The following is an 18,391-nucleotide window of genomic DNA, read 5'->3' on the forward strand; positions in this document are numbered from 1 at the left end:
AACTCCCAAAAGCAGTGCAAGTTTTAAGTATTGACAAGTCTTTGAAAAAGTCATAAGTGTTTGTTGTTGCTCATGTGTATTTGGATGACATACCCAGTTTCAGGAGTACCTTTCTTCCAGGTCTTCTCAGTGTGGTTGTCAGGCCAGCATCTGCCACGCATCCCCATAGTCTCTGTTCATACACGGAAAGAGCAAGTGGCCAAGCTGTGAAAAGTAGGCATGTTCACCATGGCGTTCGTGTGTGCCAATATGAAGTTTTCAAATTTGAAGCAACATGTCTTGCTCTTGGATTAAGGAGGCTCATCTAAATTACCAAGTTTGCAATGAATTGCAATGAAAAAAATTTGCATTTTGAATGTTGATAAGACGTTAAAAAAGATAAATGGAAATGTGGTCAATTATACCAATATATGTTAAAAGCGTTCCAGACCATTGATGCTTTTTACTAATTACAATCATCGTGAGTAAAATGTATACTTAATGAGGAATTACAATGGCTTGAGCATTGTGAAATTATTTTTTATATTAAAGGTAAATTTGTTATAGAATTAAAAAATGAAAACCGTCCATACTCCTTCTACTCTAAGTCATGCTTTTTTCCTTTTCACTTATGATTGATATACTTATAAATATTTATATAATTTAATCACAGTATACAAACAATTTTGAGTTTAGCATTTTTCCTTCACTATTCATTATGTGGAAAGCATTTTCTTCTGTTTCCAGCTGACATGAGGGCCTTCCATGGCTGCTTTAACCAATCTCCTATTGGTGAATACGTAGCTGTCTCCCATTTTTTTTTGGTCCTATTTAGATAGCGCTGCAAGCAATATCTTTGCTCGAAAGTAATTTTAATTTTTCTTAGGGAAGGGTCTTTTTTTGTTTTTGTTTTTCAGAATAAATTGAAAGGAGTGAGATTACCGTGCCAAATGTCAAGCAATTTGGGGTAGTTAAGGGGTTGGGAGGAACCAGTGGGAGGAAGACATGGTGTGTGACTCAGTGTGCCGTCTTGAGGAAGAGGGGCGTGTGTCAGGAAGCCAGGAGAGGACTCACCAGCAGCGCTCCACCCTATCTGTGCAGGCCCAGCGCTGAGGCAGGCCAGCTATCGAGCACCAAGGAGCATTCTGCTAGGAACCTTTTTCCTTTTGTCAACCAACATCATCTGGATGTGGTTTTGGGTTTGAATCAGATTAACTAGGAAGGTGACTCCACACGGCTCTCGCTGAGAAGTGGGCTGTCCTCAGGGCCTTTACTTCCCACCGAGTGCGGCTCGCCTTGTGGCAGGGAAGGCACGGGATCCAGCCCAGGCCGCCTGGAAAAAGCAGCTTGGCAAAAGGGATTTGGCTAAATGGTGCATTAGAATGCCTCCACCGTCCTTCCAGAAGCAGGTGGTGTTTGCCAAAGCGCGGCTTCTCTTCACCCCTCCACAAGGGCAGCGGCAGCATGTGTTGTGCAGTCAGTCCTTCCATCAAACCTGGGAGCTGGGGAAGCTGAAGGAGAAAAACAGGCATTTAATGAACTGTCGCTAATAAGCCTCAGATCCCAGCATCACTAGTCACTGATGGCTTCACAGCCGAGTTTATCACGTACTTCCCTGTTCTTTTCAGCTAACAAGTCCTTACTAGTTTTGTCAAACTGCAATTAAATAACCCAGTGAACTTTGCCTTTGCTGGAAGTAGTCTTTTTGAAAGAAATGTCGTGTTTTCGGGAAAGAGAAGAAAACCAACCGCAAAACAGACCGCATTATGAGATTTCCGGTTTTGCGATGATTTTATTCTCTGGGATCCAGGGCTTCGAGTGGATTGATGCTGCAGGAACTGTGAGAAGAAGTTCTTTTATGGTGACAAATGCAAAATTGAAAACCCACTTCAGCCGCATTTTGCTCACACTGTTAGCACTTCATCTTTTCGCCAGTTGCCCGTCTGCCGTGGGTTGCACCAGCCCAGGCTCTGTGGCCACCTTCAGCATCTTGCAGGGTTTTTTTTTCTTTTTTTAAAAGATTTTATTTTTTCCTTTTTCTCCCCAAAGCCCCCCGGTACATAGTTGTGTATTCTTCATTGTGGGTTCTTCTAGTTGTGGCATGTGGGACACTGCCTCAGCGTGGTCTGATGAGCAGTGCCATGTCCGCGCCCAGGATTCGAACCTACGAAACACTGGGCCGCCTGCAGCGGAGCGCGCGAACTTAACCACTCGGCCATGGGGCCAGCCCCCATCTTGCAGGTTTTTAAGTGTTCCTTTTCATGTTTTTGACTATAGCAGTATTCCTAATATTACCACTACTCCTTACCTCCAAAAAACCAACAAAACTGTAGAAAATGTAGACTGATTCTACTAGTCAACATATTTATATGCAGAAAGAGAAATGCCAGTCTGTGCTGTGACCTTCTCAAAGACACGCAGAAGCTGAAGAATAATGTTGAAATCATCTGACCACAGGTCCACATTGGTCTCTGTTTCTCTGTCCTACCAATCTTTCAGGCAAACAAGAGTGTGGATAAGCCTTGATTAAAACTCACTATGCAACTTAGAAATGGCTACAAATATAGTTCCAAATCATACTTTAGTACTTTTACATGTGTGCAATGTTTTTTATGTTCCATTAGTACTTTTAAACCCATTTAAAGGCCTTAAAAGTGTTCAAGGACTGTTAAAAGCACAGTCTTCTTGCTCTAGGCACAATAAAGGAACTGAAAAAGTGATAAATGAGGAAAACCAGACAGAAAGGATTTACAATGCATCCTGTAAACAAGATGCAACTTGCTGTGTGTGCTCTGAAAATCACTTTGCCTTTGTGGCTAACCCATGAGGGCAAACCATTGGCTAGAATCAGCTGGGAATAAAGGCAAAGTGAAATCAAGGCCCAGAAAAGAAAGAAATTATCTCTGAGAAAAGGAAGGGGATGGGGGCCTGGAATTAGGCAGCAGTGGGTTAAAGGAGAGTTCCCATTATAGAGACCTCAGTGGAACCAAAGTTGGGGACTGGTGTAGTCAGTAGCAAGAAATGCTTACATTGTGTGGATTGCAGTTTTTCATATGCAATGTCTCATTTGATTCTCATGGCAACCCCAATAAATATTATTATGTTCTTTTTGCATATGGAGAAAATGAGACTCATTTTGGCTATAAACCCAAATGGGAGTGAGTGACTTGTTCAATATTACACACTAGAAAGTGGTAAGGCCGGAAGTGAGGTGCTGAACTTCTGACTATTTTATTATAGTGCTCTTTTCACTCTGCCGTCCCGCCTCCGGTAGCATCTGGGAAGTCAGAACTACAGTATTCTTTAAAGGTGAGGGGAGTTCGGGTGGGCTGTCAGCTGAACAACAGAGTAGAGGAAAGATGGAACTAGGAAGGGAGCAATTTCTCCACGCTGGGCGTGGATCAGTCAGGACAGGCAGAAATCCATAGTCCCGCTCATCCTGCAAGAGGTGGGGTTTTATTTGTTCAATGCCACCCGCCTGTTTGTATGTAGCTTGGGCTCTGATCAGCCCTCAGACTTGGATACAATATCTTTTGTTTGCTCATGATATCTGACTTTGGAAAATCCCTTTTGATAGCTTATTAAGGAGACTCAGATATGGGAGAACCAGAGGAACAGACTTCTACTGGAGGCGCTGTGTGTGCCAGCTCCTCAGGGCAGGGCAGCAGGAGCGAGAGAGAAGGTAGGGGACCTGGCTCTCCACCACCGATGATCCTTATGTTATTCTCTTTGCAGACCTGTTCTTACTTTTGAGGACAGTTACATATATTGTTCACTTCAGGTTAAAAGATCCCAGTGGTTTTACCCTTCTTCATTAACTGTGTTTTCTTTTTTTTTTAAGATTTTATTTTTTCCTTTTTCTCCCCAAAGCCCCCCGGTACATAGTTGTGTATTCTTCGTTGTGGGTTCCTCTAGTTGTGGCATGTGGGACGCTGCCTCAGCGTGGTCTGACGAGCAGTGCCATGTCCGCGCCCAGGATTTGAACCAACGAAACACTGGGCCGCCTGCAGCGGAGTGCGCGAACTTAACCACTCGGCCATGGGGCCAGCCCCGATTAACTGTGTTTTCTAATCTTGAAATTATCTTGGCTTTATGACCTTGGGCAAGTCATTTACCCTATCGGAAACTTCATCCCATGTAACTCACAGGAGCGTGTGGAAATGTTTTCTAATGTGAGTACTTCTTGGCATTGGCAGTGGCTATGTTTCCAAGGATTTAAAATGCCTTCTCTTTCACGGTGTCTTCTCTGCTTTTCCTTCCCAGAGTCGAAAACATGCAAGCAAAGTCCGACTGTATTACATGCTTCACCCCAGGGACGGCGGGTGTCCTGCCAAGAGGCTCCGGTCAGAAAATGTGAGTATCTGCACCATGTGATATTCTTAGAGGATTTGTTCTATTTGCTAAGAATTTTGCAGGTCTAAGAATTGAGGTCACGTCCAGCTGAGTGGGAAAGCTAAGTGATTAGAAATAGTTCTCATCAAGTATTACAGAAAATGTTACGTGTAAACAAGTCTTCTTTTTCCTGCCAGAACTTGCCAGTCTAGTCTTGGAAGGCTTTTGGTGATGCCGCACTGGGACTGCGCAGAGAAAGACGGTACAGAGCGAGGTGGGTGAGGGGAGACAGGAGCCGTCAGAAGACAGAGAGCAGGGCAGACACGGCCTGAGGGGCAAACCTGTCAGAAATATCAGATCCTTTGCTTTTTACATATTTTACTTTTCCTTTGGTGTGTAAAACAGAATGCCAATTGATTCCTTTATAAGGAAGACTGTGCACATCTTGGAAATAAAAATACTCAGGGTTTTGGTCAGTGCCCCCTCTCCCTGAGGGAGCATTTACTTGGGAAGACAAATGATGATTAGAAAGGTGCTCAGAAGGTATAAAGTCAGAGCAAAGGGTTTACTTCAGCCAGGCCAAGGCAAAGACTGATGAAGTACGTGTTCCTGCCTCCCAGCAGGGGCTGCTTTTCCTAGTGAGTGGAATGTTCAGAGCCATCCATCGCAGAGGCCCCCAAGGTAAACACTGTGGGTCAGACACCGAATTTCCTCGCCTGTCGAGTTCCGAGGAGGCTGCAGGCATGGAATTCATACCCCACACTGCCACTTGTGCTTATGATCCTGTTTTCCTTCTGCTGCCATATAGATGTTGGTCTTCTTTTCTTATTAAAAATTAATATGTGATCATTGAATAAGCTTGACAAAAACTGTACTTGTGTATTCTTCACAGGTGAAAAAGAAAGAGCAAGTGAATAGCATGTGACCAAAGGCAGTGAGTGTCAGGGCTGGTGTTAATGAATTCCAAGCCACGCCTCTTAGCATCCCAAAATAAGCTGTTAATAGGCAGACTAATCTGAAACAGTGTGGGGTTTTCTTTACTGCCTTGGTGAAGCAGGATTTAGAGCTTATTGGAGGCAAAAGATGTCACAAAAACGTTGCAAGCTGCCAAGGAGTGGGATTGAGACTAGCGCTGTTAGGTCTTAGCTCTATGACCTCGGGCAAATAATTGATCTCTCTGAGCCTCAGTTCCCTCAATGAGGCTGTAATCGTCAGACTTCCCTCAGTGCGCTTTGTGAATATGCAATGAAATGATAGGTAATGAGGTACACCGCTACATGCCAGAGACTGAGGAAACAGATAAATAAGACCCAGACTTGCTGTAAAGAAACTCATGGTATAGTGAGGGAGATTAATATTGTATAAAAAATAGTGATAATGTCACAGAGTAGGTGTTCATTAATATTCTGCACAAAGTCCCATGGGGACAAAGGGCAAGTGAGTCATACCAGGGCAATCCAGTCAGGGAAGGTGTTCCTCAAGAGTTGGCATTTGAGCTGGGGTCTTCGGGCTTGAAAGGACTGTACCAGATGGAGGCAGTGGGAGTGGGGAAGGGGGACAGGTGCATTCTTAGGTACATTAACATCAAAAGAACTTTTGAAGCCACAGGAGAGTCAGCCTAAGCCAGTTTTCGTGTCATCTCAGAATCCTGTAGCTACGCTGAAGTCATGCTTTCCATCAGGTATATTAACAGAGAGAACAGCATTAGCTTTTTTGCCTTCCCTGGAAATTATCCAGCAATGGTGCTGTATTCCTTCATTCAATGGCCATTTATTGTCTTACCTAATAGTCAGAAGCAATGGGGTTCATGGACACTTGACAATTGGCTCTTTGAATAGATTATTTTTCATCCGCTCAAGTACTAATCATGAATGTTGCACTTACTTATATCTGAGCTCCTAAGGAGGGCTCGATCGCGCGGGCGGAAACAGGGTGCTGGGCTCAGGCTGGTGTTACTTGAGGACATGGCCAGACCCATGATTCACCCCACTCAGGCTCTGGTTCTGCCAGAAACCTTGGGGTTTATGGAGGGGAAGATGTTTGGATTTTAGAGCAAGAAGTATTTGCAAGGATTCTTTACTAAAAACTCCTTTGAGAACGTTTTCCTCTGGTGTATCCTGGGTTTTGAACAGCTTGATCTACCAATGATTTATTTATTAAATCCTTTTTCTGTAATTTATTCATCATAGTATAAAAGTGAATCCATAAACAGGAAAAGCAACATAGTGATCTTACCTTTTTATAAGAGACGGTGGATGCTTTTATTAGGCTGTGTGTATTTTTCATAGGTGAATATGTCATTTCCATTAGGCATCTTGATGTACTGGATGCAGTGTGGAAGCCACCCTGTCCCTCTCCAGGGCTCTGAGTGTTGATGTGGGTAATTATTTGGACCAGCTTTCTTTCGTACAGACTCACACCTAAGGGTTGAGAGACTACATATATGAATGGACGATGGCCGGGTTATATATAAAAGTAGAACTTTGACTCACCATCTGCAGCAACCAGTTCAGAAAACCAACTCATCAATGTACAGTAACCAGCCCACGAAGCCTGCCAGCTGTCAGTCAGTCTTATGGGAAGTCACACCTCTATCTCTGGTAACAATCCAGGAAGCCAAACAATAACCTTGTAACAATAGGCCCCAAATGGCCAGGGCTTGATTAGTAGCTTATAGCTTCCCTAATTTTTGTCCCTGATTCCAACTTAGGACCAACCAGAAACAGCTAAATATGTACCCCTAACCAATCACATAGGATGGCCACTTCTCATTAGCCCACTGACAGCTCCCCCACACCAGCAGCCTCCAATCAGGGCACAACTGAAACCTTCCCCTTTTTCCCATTACAAAGCTTTCCCACTTCTCTGCCTGCTTTGAATCTCCTCCAAATACAGGTGATGTTGGCTGACTCCCTCGCTATAGCAAGCTCTAAATAAATAGCCTTTCTTGTTCTCATTTGGTTGGGCTTTGTTTATTTCCGCAGGGTTGGAAAATGAGGATCATAATAACGTCTAATGTACAGGTGTATCATAAGGCCCAATGAGGGTAACTCATGGATTTAGCCCTTTGTGTTCAAAGCACTTTCTACATGGGTTATTATCACTGATCCTCTCTCCACCAGCACCCTATGTGCTTGGAGAGATGTAACACTTTGTTCCACCTGCCTCTCTGTTCCTACCCATCCTCCCACCTGCCCTGCTTCCCGGGGCTGTGACAGGTTTGTGTCCCAGTGTGACCTGATTCAGAACAGTTTCGTGGTGCCCTGAATACCTAACACAGTGAGTGGCTTCTGAAAACAGAAACCTTATTACTGAGTTTCCACACCCTGACCCCACACGAGCCTTGGGCCCACGGTGATTCCTAACATTGATGGGCTGATGAGTCATGGCAGCCGTCCTTCCTTCCCTCTCTTTGGCCCTCTGGGAATACGTAGCGACTCCAAATTTACACAGTTGACCAGTAGTGCCTATTATCATTCCCAAGGTCCATTGCCATGTCTGTTCCACGTCATTTGACCTTTTTGTTGTTGTTTTTTAAATATTTAGATTCATTTCTGGTTTCTGTCCTGGCATTTCCAGCTTTTGAAGTTCCCGCTTCACACGCTGTACTCTTTAGCATCCCCGTTTGGATCTCCTATGTTTTTCCCCTGAAATTTTAGAGCACAGCACTTTCCCCTTGAGGCCACAGAGTGAAATTAAATGCAAAATAAATTGTCATGGCTGATTGCCTTAGAGAAATTTTCAGTAATCCCGTGAGCATTAGAGCCAAAAAGGACTTTAGAGACCATTCTAATCCATTGAGAGCCTCCGTGTTTCACCTGTGGCCCTTTTTATTATCTTCTCACCCACGGATCACATGCTTTGAAAAAAATTATTTGGGAAACAGCACTTTTAAGTAAAAAGTTGATTTAGTTTTACTTTTATTTTTATTCTGTAAAGATAAAGAACTGCCAACCAGAGTCAGCAGTCAGTATTAAGTAAATCATGATTTTTATGTGGAGTTAACAGAATTCCTTCTAAGTGGAGAAACTGGACGTTTGGTTAGTGTGGTCGGGCTTCTCACTCCTAAATATTTATAAGATTTCCCTCAGGTCCGAACTCTTCAGCATAGCTTGAGACCGCCGGCATCACTTCACAGGTCCTAGACACCCGGGATTTCAGGTGGGGAGGCCTCAGACTACTCCCACCCCTGCTATTACAAGGTGAAAATAAGGCCCGAAGAATTACAACGACTTGCCCAGGTTTGTCTGGCTTGAGATTAAGACCCTTCCTGCTTCCTAAATCCTATTCGTAGGTTTCTTCCACATTTCTTGAGACTGTATCTTATTTTGAGGTGTTGAAGCCAGAGAGCACTGCTGTTCTGGGGCAAAGCCATAACAGCAGCTGGCACTTCCCAATTAAATTCCAAATGCTTTCCACATATTAACACATTTAATCCTCACAACTCCTGTATAAAGTAGGAACTATCATTAACCCCACAGAGAAGCAAACCGAAAAGTAACTTGAGTGTGGTCACATAGCTGGTAAATGGCAGAGACAAGGCTGGGAAAACGTGAAGCAAAACAAAAGAAAATTTCCTCTGGTCCTGCAAACCAGCTCCCCACATCACTTCCTGAGACAGGTGGGAAGCATCTACTGAGCGCTGAGGAGCCTCCCCCGAGACAGATCAGGATCTAGTCAGGGGTCCGATGTGCAAATCAAGGGTTTTAATATATCATGATCGGTGCTACCATAGACATATGCCTGGGCTACCGTCTGGGCACAGGGGAGGCATCCCCAGCCTCTCCTGGCAGGATGGGGCAGGACAAGGCTTCCTGGAGAAGGTGACCCTGAGCTGATTCTTGAAGGGGAGGAGAGGGTGAGATGGATGGAGAAAGATGGGAGGGGGCTCTTCTGAGCGCGGAGCCAACAAGAGTAATGTTTTTAGGGAAACAAAATTCAAAGGCACTTCTGGAGAGTAAAGCGCTAGTGGGTGGCCATGTTAGTTTCCTGTGGCTGTTGTAACAAATTACCACAAACTGGGGGACTTAAAACAGTGGATATTTATTCTCTCACAGTTCTGGAGGCTGCACGTCTGAGATCAAGGTGCTGGCAGGGGCATGCTCTGGGCGCTCTGATTGAAAGTCAGCCCCACCCTCCCTCAGGGCTGCTGGTGGTTGCTCCCAGTCCTTCATGTTCCTTCGCTTCCAGCTGCATTCCATCTGCCTTTGTCGTCACGTGGCCTTCTTCCCTGTGTGTGTCTCTGTGTGTCTCTCCTCTTCTTCTAAGGACATCAGTCCTTGGATTTAGGGCCCACTATGATCTAGTATGACCTTATCATAATCAATTAATTTGCAAAGACCCTATTTCCAAATAAGATCACGCGTCTGAGGTGGACATGAATTTGAGGGGACAGTATTCACCCAGTAGAGCAGTGGAGACAAAAATAGAGGCTAGGATGATTGACAAGGGTACAAACTTGTACTGTGCATAGCGTTGACCTTTACTTTGTTAAAATTTTCCTTTTTCTCAAGTGTTCTGCTGCTGAATTTGCGGGGAATTCTCAAAGATGGGTGCATTGAGCAATGAATACTGTGTGTGTGGCTTCCAGCTGTGCATTTAGAGCTGGAAGGGGACATTCTGCTTGTGGCTCAACTGCATGTTAGTTTTACAACTTTATTTCGGACTTTCAAAAGCTTAATTGCCGTGGTTATCATCAGGGACTTTGTCGCTGCCCTGCCTGCCTCTCAGAGTTGTGAAGGGGCTCAAATAAAAGCTTCTTGGCTGTGAAGCTGTGTGATAAACTGTGAAGTGTGTGTGCAGTATTCTTTCATGGATAATTTTTTTTTTCTTTCTTTTTTTTTTTTCATGGATAATTTTTTATTCCTTGTGTGTTGGCTCCATTCTTTGGTCTCCACAGTGCAAGACTTCTATCATCCAGTTAGGGGCAGGCCTGTTGTTCTCATCTCGAAGAGCTGAAGAGCAATTAGGAAATCAATAAGCATGAGTTAGTATTTATTTATGTGTCTTAAGTAAGGAGTCAGAAAATAGCAGCTAGCTAAATGCAGCCACTGCCTGTTTTTTTAAGGTCTGCAAGCTAAGAATGGTTTTTACATTTTTAAATGTTTGGAAAAAAAAATCAAAAGAAGAATAATATATAGTGACATGAAAATTACATGAAATTCAAATTTTAATGTCCATAGATGAAGACTTATTGGAACATAGCCCTACTCAATCATTCACATATTGTTAGTGGCTCCTTTCACGCTACACAGCAGCGTTGAGTAGCTGCAAGAGAGACTCTGTCCCACAGAGCCTAACATGTTTTCCCTCTGGCCTGCACAGAAAACGTTTGCCGACCCGAGTGGACACTTTGGGAAAGGAGAAGGTGAGTGGTCGCTTCTCTGGCTGCGCATCTCCCTGCTCACAGGAGCGACCCCTTTAGGACATCCCAGACCCTAAAGCTGCCTTGTCTTTTGTTCCTTCCCAGAGTTTTATTTTTTTAGTGGCCAGCAGGTTGAAGGGTTTGTGGAATGGGAATTGTCGTTCCAAACCCCCGAACAAGAACATTGTTACTATTTTGCTCTGTTTCTTTCAGTACAGATAGTTTGTAATTTATGAGCAGGTTATGCTGTAAGAATGTGTTTGAAGCCTGTAACACATGGAAACAAGGGAGATGGTTTGTTTCTTATGCCATCTACACACCAACCTCAATTTACAATAACCAAAGCTCTTGAATTTTCTGGGGCAGCCCTGATTTAGAATATTCTTTCTGTCACTACAAATCAGTGATATGTCTGGAAAGTCTGATTTTTCCTTTCTAAACTGTACCCAAAAGTAGAATAAAAACTTGTTATGTAGAAACACAGATAATAATTTAAATGAAAAAACCCAGAACTCCTCATTAACACAAATGTGCAGTGTGGCACTTCAGCCATACATGACTTCCTGGGCCTGAGACGAGGTCTGAAGCTTGGGACTCTGGTTCTGAAACTTATTCATACTAAAATATATATCACAGTTATTACTTGCATCTAGAATCTGATCCAAGGAGAAGAAAGAAAGATTCTCTGAAAAGACAGCTATGAAAATATTCTTTTTGTTTTTAGCAGTAGAAGTAGTGTCAGGGGTCTTGGATGAACTGGAGCCCTTCCTGGTCTCGCTCCTCACTCTGTAACTCCATTTTTCTATTGTTGACATATCGCTGGATATATTCTCTTGTTAGCATGCTGTTTATGAAGCTTTCTTTATGTGTTGGGCCCTATACTAAATACTTGGTAGATATTTCCTTTGAACTTTGCAAATATAGGTAGGAATCTTTATTGCCTCTATTTAAATAAAGATATGAAGACTGAATCTTAGGTCAAGTATCTTATCCAGAGTTGCACACCTTGTAAGTGTTCCAGCCAAGATTCAAACACGGTACAGTTTGGCTCTAGAACCTGAGCTCCATATTACTATGAATTCTTTATTAATTCATTCATTTGCTTGAGAAATATTAATTGATTGCCTAGCCAGAGTCAGGTACTATATTGGTTGCTGAGAATTAAATGGTAAATGAAACAGATACAGTTTCTGTTGACAGTGTTTATAGGATAGTGGGGGAATGGATATCAATTTTAAAATACCATACAAATATATAGATGACAGAAACTATCGGAAAAGCATAGAATGGGGAAATCATGTCTTTGGGATCAGAGAATGCTTCCCTGAACAAGTGATGCTTGAGCTGTGTCTGAAAGATGAGTAAAGATTAACTAGTCAGAGAGGAGGGGAGACAGGAGAATTCCAGGCAGGGGGAACAGCATGCTCAAAGGCCCTGTAGTCAAAGAAATCACGGCACACCCAAGGAATACAAAGAAAGCCATTGTGGCTGGTGTTCAGAGGTAGAGGCAGGCAGTGATGTGAGATGCAGAGAATGGATTGATGGGAAGAAGAGTAGAGGCGAACTGTCGAGTATCAGGCTCTCAGTTGTCCACTGAGAGAACACAGCCTCAGATGAGGGTGATGACGCCAGTGAAAAGTGGGAAGCAAATAGATCTGAAGGATAATTAAGCAGGTGAAAATGGTGAACTGAGGGATGAGTGTGCAAGAGAAGGAGGTTTCCACACAACTTCCAGGTTTGGAACTTGCACAGCTGGGTCATTGCTGCCCCCTCCTGCAGCCAAGATAACCTTCATCTTTAAGGCCATGCCCCAGAGAGCAGAAAGATCTGAGAAGTGGGAAAGGATGTGAGGAAAACTCTTTCTTCAGGTTGTTCCACATTGATCAAGGCTGAGAAGGACTAAAGTTGCATAAAGGTGAATTTGCCTCCAGCCCAGGGGTAGGGGCAGCAATGGGGAAGGGACGGGCAGACTTATGTCCTTAGAGCTTCTTCCCAGTCAAGCCTTCTACTCTTCTGATGGAGGGTGAGGCCAAGCCAGGGACTGGCCCAGGACGAGGACCCCACAGAGGCGTGGGCTAGAGGTGCCCTATGGATGTGTTGATGTCCAAAGCCAGTACAGTGTGTGGAGTGAGTTCAAGGCAGTCGCCAAGCGAGGGGCCTGGAGAGAGGACAGTACCAGCATCCTGGTACCCTGAGTTAAGCCAGCAGGAGGCTGTCTGGAGGGCTTCCTGACAGGGATGCCGAAGTTGGCAGTGGTTACATCACGTGCTTCTGGCGGGAGGATTCAGGTTGTTTAAAGGGCCGGAATAGCTCGGTTGTGGTCTTGTGACCTAGGTCTGGTGCCTTCCAGAGAGTCCATCCTGTTCTTCCTTAGATTAAAAGATAGAGATAGGAGGACCCAGATTGCACAGTTTCAGACTTTATGAGGGCAGGAGACTTACCTTATTCATTTTGTACCCTTAGTACTTCACACAGAGGGGTTCCACAAATGATGCTCATATTTTCATAATAGATATTGTCCTATTGTTTTTCTTTAGAACATTTATGATTAAAAATAGTTTTAATAAAAAATTATCACTTTTATAGGAAGTCTTACAGAGCATTACCATGAAATCATATTTTAGTTATATATATAACTATCAAAGTGCCTTTCTTAAAAGAATATTTTGTGAAATTGGGCTTGTTCAAGAAAATCTGAGGGTTGTGGACAATTTCCCTAAGAATCTCCACCAGCTTCTTGGTTCCGTGTGTTCACCTTCCAGAAGGAAAAACCAGAGGCGAGGGGAGGCTGGTGCTCAGAGGGCGTGCTCTTGGGATCCGCACCTGCGTGTTCTGACTCCATCTTCCCCCGGCCGGTCCTGCTCCCTCATCTGCTGCCCTCTCGCTGGCTGCCTCTCTTACTAACCGTTGCCTGCCTTCTCCTGTCTGCCCTGGAGGCTTGACCCTATTTTACCACAAATCAACTCTTTGTGCAGGAGTTGACGTGCAGCTAACAAGAGGTGATGTCTTTCCCAGATCCCACACCTCCAGCCATAAGAAAAAAGGAACGTGTCACTCAGGAAGTTCTTCTCTAGGACATTCTGGTGCTGCCCCAGGGGTGAAGAGACAGAGTATACCTATTGGATGATATTAGGACCTGGAGGAGTGTAGGTCAAATTCCTTAGCTTATGTCTTTCACTTTGCACACTAAATGGGCTCTTGAAATTGAATTGAAATATATTTTTGTTTAGGGTAGTTTGAATTAAAGAATTCTGGTGACCACAGACTGCAAAGAGCTGTCTATTCTGCGATCCTCACTCTCTCACGTTAGCTCTGATATGTTCATCTGTTGGCTTTTCTTTTTGGGGCCCAGTGGGGGTGCACGGGAGGCCCTGGCCCAGTGGGTGCCACACAGCCCATGGCAGCTGGCTCTGCAGCTTTCTCTTCCTTTCTGCCGCGTTCCCTCTTTACAAGTGTCTGTATCTCAAGCATCTCTTTCATGTGTCAATGTTTTCTTCCCTGATAGATTTCCTTGGTTAACATGCTAGAATCTCAGGAAACTTGTTTGCTTTTCTCTTAAATCCCAACTCCTTCCTGAAAAATGTTATCACTCACTTTTAATCAGATTTCTTTCCTTATATGTCTGGGTCCGTTTATCTTCATCTGTTCTCTGGCTGCAGAGAGGGGTGGGGGGAGACCTTGCCTCCCTTCCTTCATCTGTCCTACATCACACAGTGAGTCTGTACTCTCATACAGCTACATCATAAATCATGCTGCTGTCTTCCCATAGGTGACCCCACGTGCCCATTCTGTTTCTCCTTAGCAACCTCTGGGCATTCCTCATGCTCAGAATCTTATTCTTGCAGAACAAAGAAGTCTGTTTCGTTCACTGCATTCTGGCTTGTGACTGTTTGGCTTTGTTTAGGTTGATGTGTTCTTTCACGAATATATATATGTTTTTTTCCTTCTTGCCTTAGAGCCAGCCAAGGGTTGTGACATTAGAATACAAGATACATTTATAACTTCACGTGACCTGGATTTGGTGCAGGTAATGCTGAGACAATGACAAATGTCTCCTGATAAACACCAGAAAGGCTTGCAAAAATACATTGGGAAAATAGGGATCGTGCACTGAGTTCGATTAATTCACAGTAAAATGTCTTTTTGGACTTGGATCCAGCAAACCTGTCCTACACACCTGCGCTGTGTCACAGATGGCGCTGGGAGCTCTGCATGTAGGATCTTAGGTAATTCGCAGAATATTTCATCATGTGAGCCCATTTTACAAATGAGATAACGAAGGCTCAGAGGGCAGTGGAAGCACACGTAGGATCAAAACTGAGGTCATCTAATTCCCTACCTCTTTCACCCCACCACCTCCCTGTGGCAGGCTTTGATGCATTGCGTTTGTTTATTTGTAAGAACACACTTTCACTCCTGGCTCAGCCATTTCACATGTCAGTGACATTAGTAGAGTTAGGTTCCCATAGCACTTTCTCTGTGGAAGTGACTCAAGGAATTCTTCCTCTCAGAGCCAGCGGGGGGCTGGGGCAATATTTATTGGGTCATCCTAATCGTGTTCTTTTTGTCCCAGGTCCCTACTGAGGGTTGATGGCCTTACAGACCTATTGGCAATCTGAGGGCCAGATGCTGAGGCGCCGTCTGATTCAGTGTGACATAAAGGAACTGTCACAGCCTTTGGGACCTGCTCTGGGATTGAAACTGGCTTCCAGCTCCTGCTAGCTGGGTGACCTTGGTCAAGTTTCTTAATTTTTCTAAGACTTAGTTTCATCATCTGAAAAATGGTGCAACAACCCATATGTTCCTGGACTACTGTGAAGAATAAATGCGACTGTGTAAACAGAAAGTAGGGGGCACAGGGCCTGGTGAGGGATGGGTGCTCAACGCCTGTTTCTTCTTTCTCTTGTTTCATGGACCCGATGATGCTATGGTGACCTCTTGGTCCATATATAGATGCTAATGGACCTCTTTCTGATGTTATATTTGACAGGGGGAAAATGCACAGCAGACTGATTAGAATGAGTTAGTGGGGAAGCTCAGTGGTCTGTATTCCAGGACTAAATGCTACTGAGAGATATGTTTTCTGTAGAAGCCCTAAGTAATTGTCGAGGGACTAGAAAAACAGAGAAAATATTACAGTGCTCAATAACATTCTTGTTTTAAAGAACCTAAACTAATACAAAGAGTGAACAATATGGTGTTGGCATTAGCACATCGAAGCTTTGCTTGAAGGAACACGTCCGTCTTGTCATTACTTGGCTGTTATCCAATCTCAATATTTAAGTCTAGCTCGAAGCGAGTGAGGGATTTGGAACAGCTCTGGGTGACAGCAGGCACACCCCTCAGCCGCGTGCACGGTGCAGCTGGTTGTGTTCCCCTCCCTTCTGCTCACGGGAGGCGGCGTTCAGCCACCGCACAGTGACTTTCACACTTATTAAAAATGCGGCCGTTTCTGCGTGTCATTCTTAAAGCCCCATCAAAACTCTCTAAGGAAGCATATGGGAGTGAACCTGGTCTGGGGCCATTGCCTGCTTGCAACAAGAGCTGTTCCTTTTGATCTGTGACATTGAATAACCAAATAGTCCTGTAATCATGTATAATTCATCTGATAGCTTTGTCTTTTTGCCAACCATAGTTAAAAGAAAAATTGTGTAGAAAAGGAGATTATTTTTATTGTGAATTCCTGAGGGAAAAAGGCATTTTTCTTCAAGAGTTATTAACTTGGTTTTACAGCTGACCTTTAACAGAATGTCTCTGACTTCAGATACTCAACAACTCAGCAAATATTATCCTCCATATAATTGAAGTAGTCATTATCATTTGAGCCATAAGCACTGAATATGTATCAGAAGACACAATGTTGTTTTTTTTTTAATTTTTGAGATTTTATTGTAAAAGAAAAAAATCTTGTTTCATTGGTGCATTGAGTGATGTTTGACCTTTTCATATTGAATTTTCTCTTCACATTTCAGCTATACATAATCCTAGAAGGTCCCTGGTTGGTGTTAGCAACCCCAGAATGAGTGGTCATGATATCATATCCTAGAGTCGACAAATCAGTTTGTTTGATCTCTCATTATGCATTGTATCCATTGTTGTAATGGGGGATGGAAAAATTCAAGATACAGTTAGGACCTGAAATTTCCCGAACACGAAAGCGTCTTTAATATGTCTCTCCTGCCCATCCCTTTCTTCATACAGACCTTGCATTTTTATATTTTTCTAATGTGCTTCGTGACGTACTGTCTTGATCAGCAGTTCTCTGCTTTCATAGCTAATGATGCAAGAAGGCAAGAAAGAGAGGGAAGGGGGAAAGAAAGAGAAAAACAAATAGAGTGCTATCAAGGCTAAAGTTAAATCGTAACCAAAGAATGTCTGAGCTTGGAAGGGATTTTAAGGCTTCTCAGTGCAAGTCTTGTGGCCTAGAAATAAAAACCTGTAGTCCAGAAAACCTCTAGTCCTGTCTGCATTTCACTTGGATTTCAAGAAAGGCTGAGAGATCTTGGACGAGTCGCTGAATGTTCCCTGATTGTTTCCTCCTTGAGACTGAATGATCGCTTGTTGCTTTCCAATTTTAATAAAATGTGATTTAAATATTCTCTGGAAACCAATGTGATTCATAAATAAGCTGGATCAGTGGGTTGTTTATAACTTCAAATGTTTCTTTTATTTTCTAATGCAATAATTTGTTCGTCCATGTAATCCGTTAGAAAGTGTTTCGTGCCTATTGCAGACATAGTGTAAGTGGTGAGCAAAGCCAGACCCAGATTTGGTTGCTGCCCTCAGCTGAAAATGGCAACTCTGACAAGCGCTGTAGCTGAGTGGGTATGGCGCTGAGAGAGGTGGTTCAGGGAGAGGACCTGTCTGGGGACTGAAGGAAGGTTTCTCTGAGCAGTGATTCCTGAGTGGCGTCTGAAGGGTGCAGAGGCATTGACTGGGTAAAGAAGTAAGGGAAGATAATTCCAGGCAGAGGGAACAGCATTTCCCTCGTGAACTCCTGCAACCAATCTGGGCCAGCTGACTGGAGGATGAGAGAGCAGGTGGAAGGAGGTGTGGGCATCCCAATGGAGGCCATCGTAAACCTCATCACAGCCAGCGCCTGCCAACCAAACAGCTGGCTGCAAATGTGGAGAGGAGTCCCTGGCTCCGACCCGGAGAACCACTCAGCCGAGCCTTGCCCCAGTCGCTGACCTGCTGAGTCACGGACTAGGCTGTAAATCGCTGCCATTTTAAACCCTGCGGTTTTGGCGTGGTTTGTTACCCAGCAGCAGGTGCAGAAGCTGCACTTGGAAGAGGGCCCGTTCATCTGAGACATGTTAACTTGGAGGAGCAATTGGGACATTTAGGAGGTGACGTCAAACAGGAGTGTGTTGTGTAGGGAAACTTAGCTGATTACTGTCAAAGTAGTGATAGCAGATAAAATCAGCTAAAAAGCAAAAATTTTGTGCATTTTACTACTGTATATGCAATAAAACAATACTGAATGGTCCATTTTTGTTCCTGTGCTTTCTTTCGTTCTGGCACATAGTGTTGAAGGAAGGGGTTTTGATGACCTCAGAGACAGGATAAACCAGTTCTCTGGACGGAAGTGGCCAATGTGGCCTGGCCGTTCTGGCTCCGGACACAATCCTACGGTAAGGAACGTGCTGCCTGGAGTCCTCTTTCCGAGCCTTCGCTCCCTCTCAGGGCCACTGTGCTTGACTTGCAGATACTCTC

The 18,391-nt window shown here is 44.0% G+C and overlaps 1 protein-coding gene and 1 long non-coding RNA gene across 5 annotated transcripts in view; both read left to right on the forward strand.

Annotated features, from left to right (window-relative positions):
* The window catches only part of ZMAT4 (zinc finger matrin-type 4), a 321,138-nt gene that overhangs the window by 109,304 nt on the left and 193,443 nt on the right, over window positions 1-18,391 (forward strand). For all 4 annotated transcript variants that reach the window (XM_001490204.5, XM_070253545.1, XM_070253544.1 and 1 more), the window contains exon 3: window positions 4,243-4,332. In XM_001490204.5, the coding sequence (XP_001490254.2) occupies window positions 4,243-4,332 (90 nt within the window). The remainder of the gene's footprint in view (window positions 1-4,242; window positions 4,333-18,391) is intronic.
* LOC138921126 (uncharacterized) lies at window positions 7,595-18,164 on the forward strand. Its single transcript, XR_011433413.1, has 3 exons — window positions 7,595-8,552; window positions 14,632-14,702; window positions 15,249-18,164. It is a non-coding gene; the product is annotated as an uncharacterized lncRNA (long non-coding RNA).

This window comes from Equus caballus, chromosome 27 (genome assembly GCF_041296265.1).
Source record: "Equus caballus isolate H_3958 breed thoroughbred chromosome 27, TB-T2T, whole genome shotgun sequence".
NCBI classification, from domain to species: Eukaryota; Metazoa; Chordata; class Mammalia; order Perissodactyla; family Equidae; genus Equus; species Equus caballus.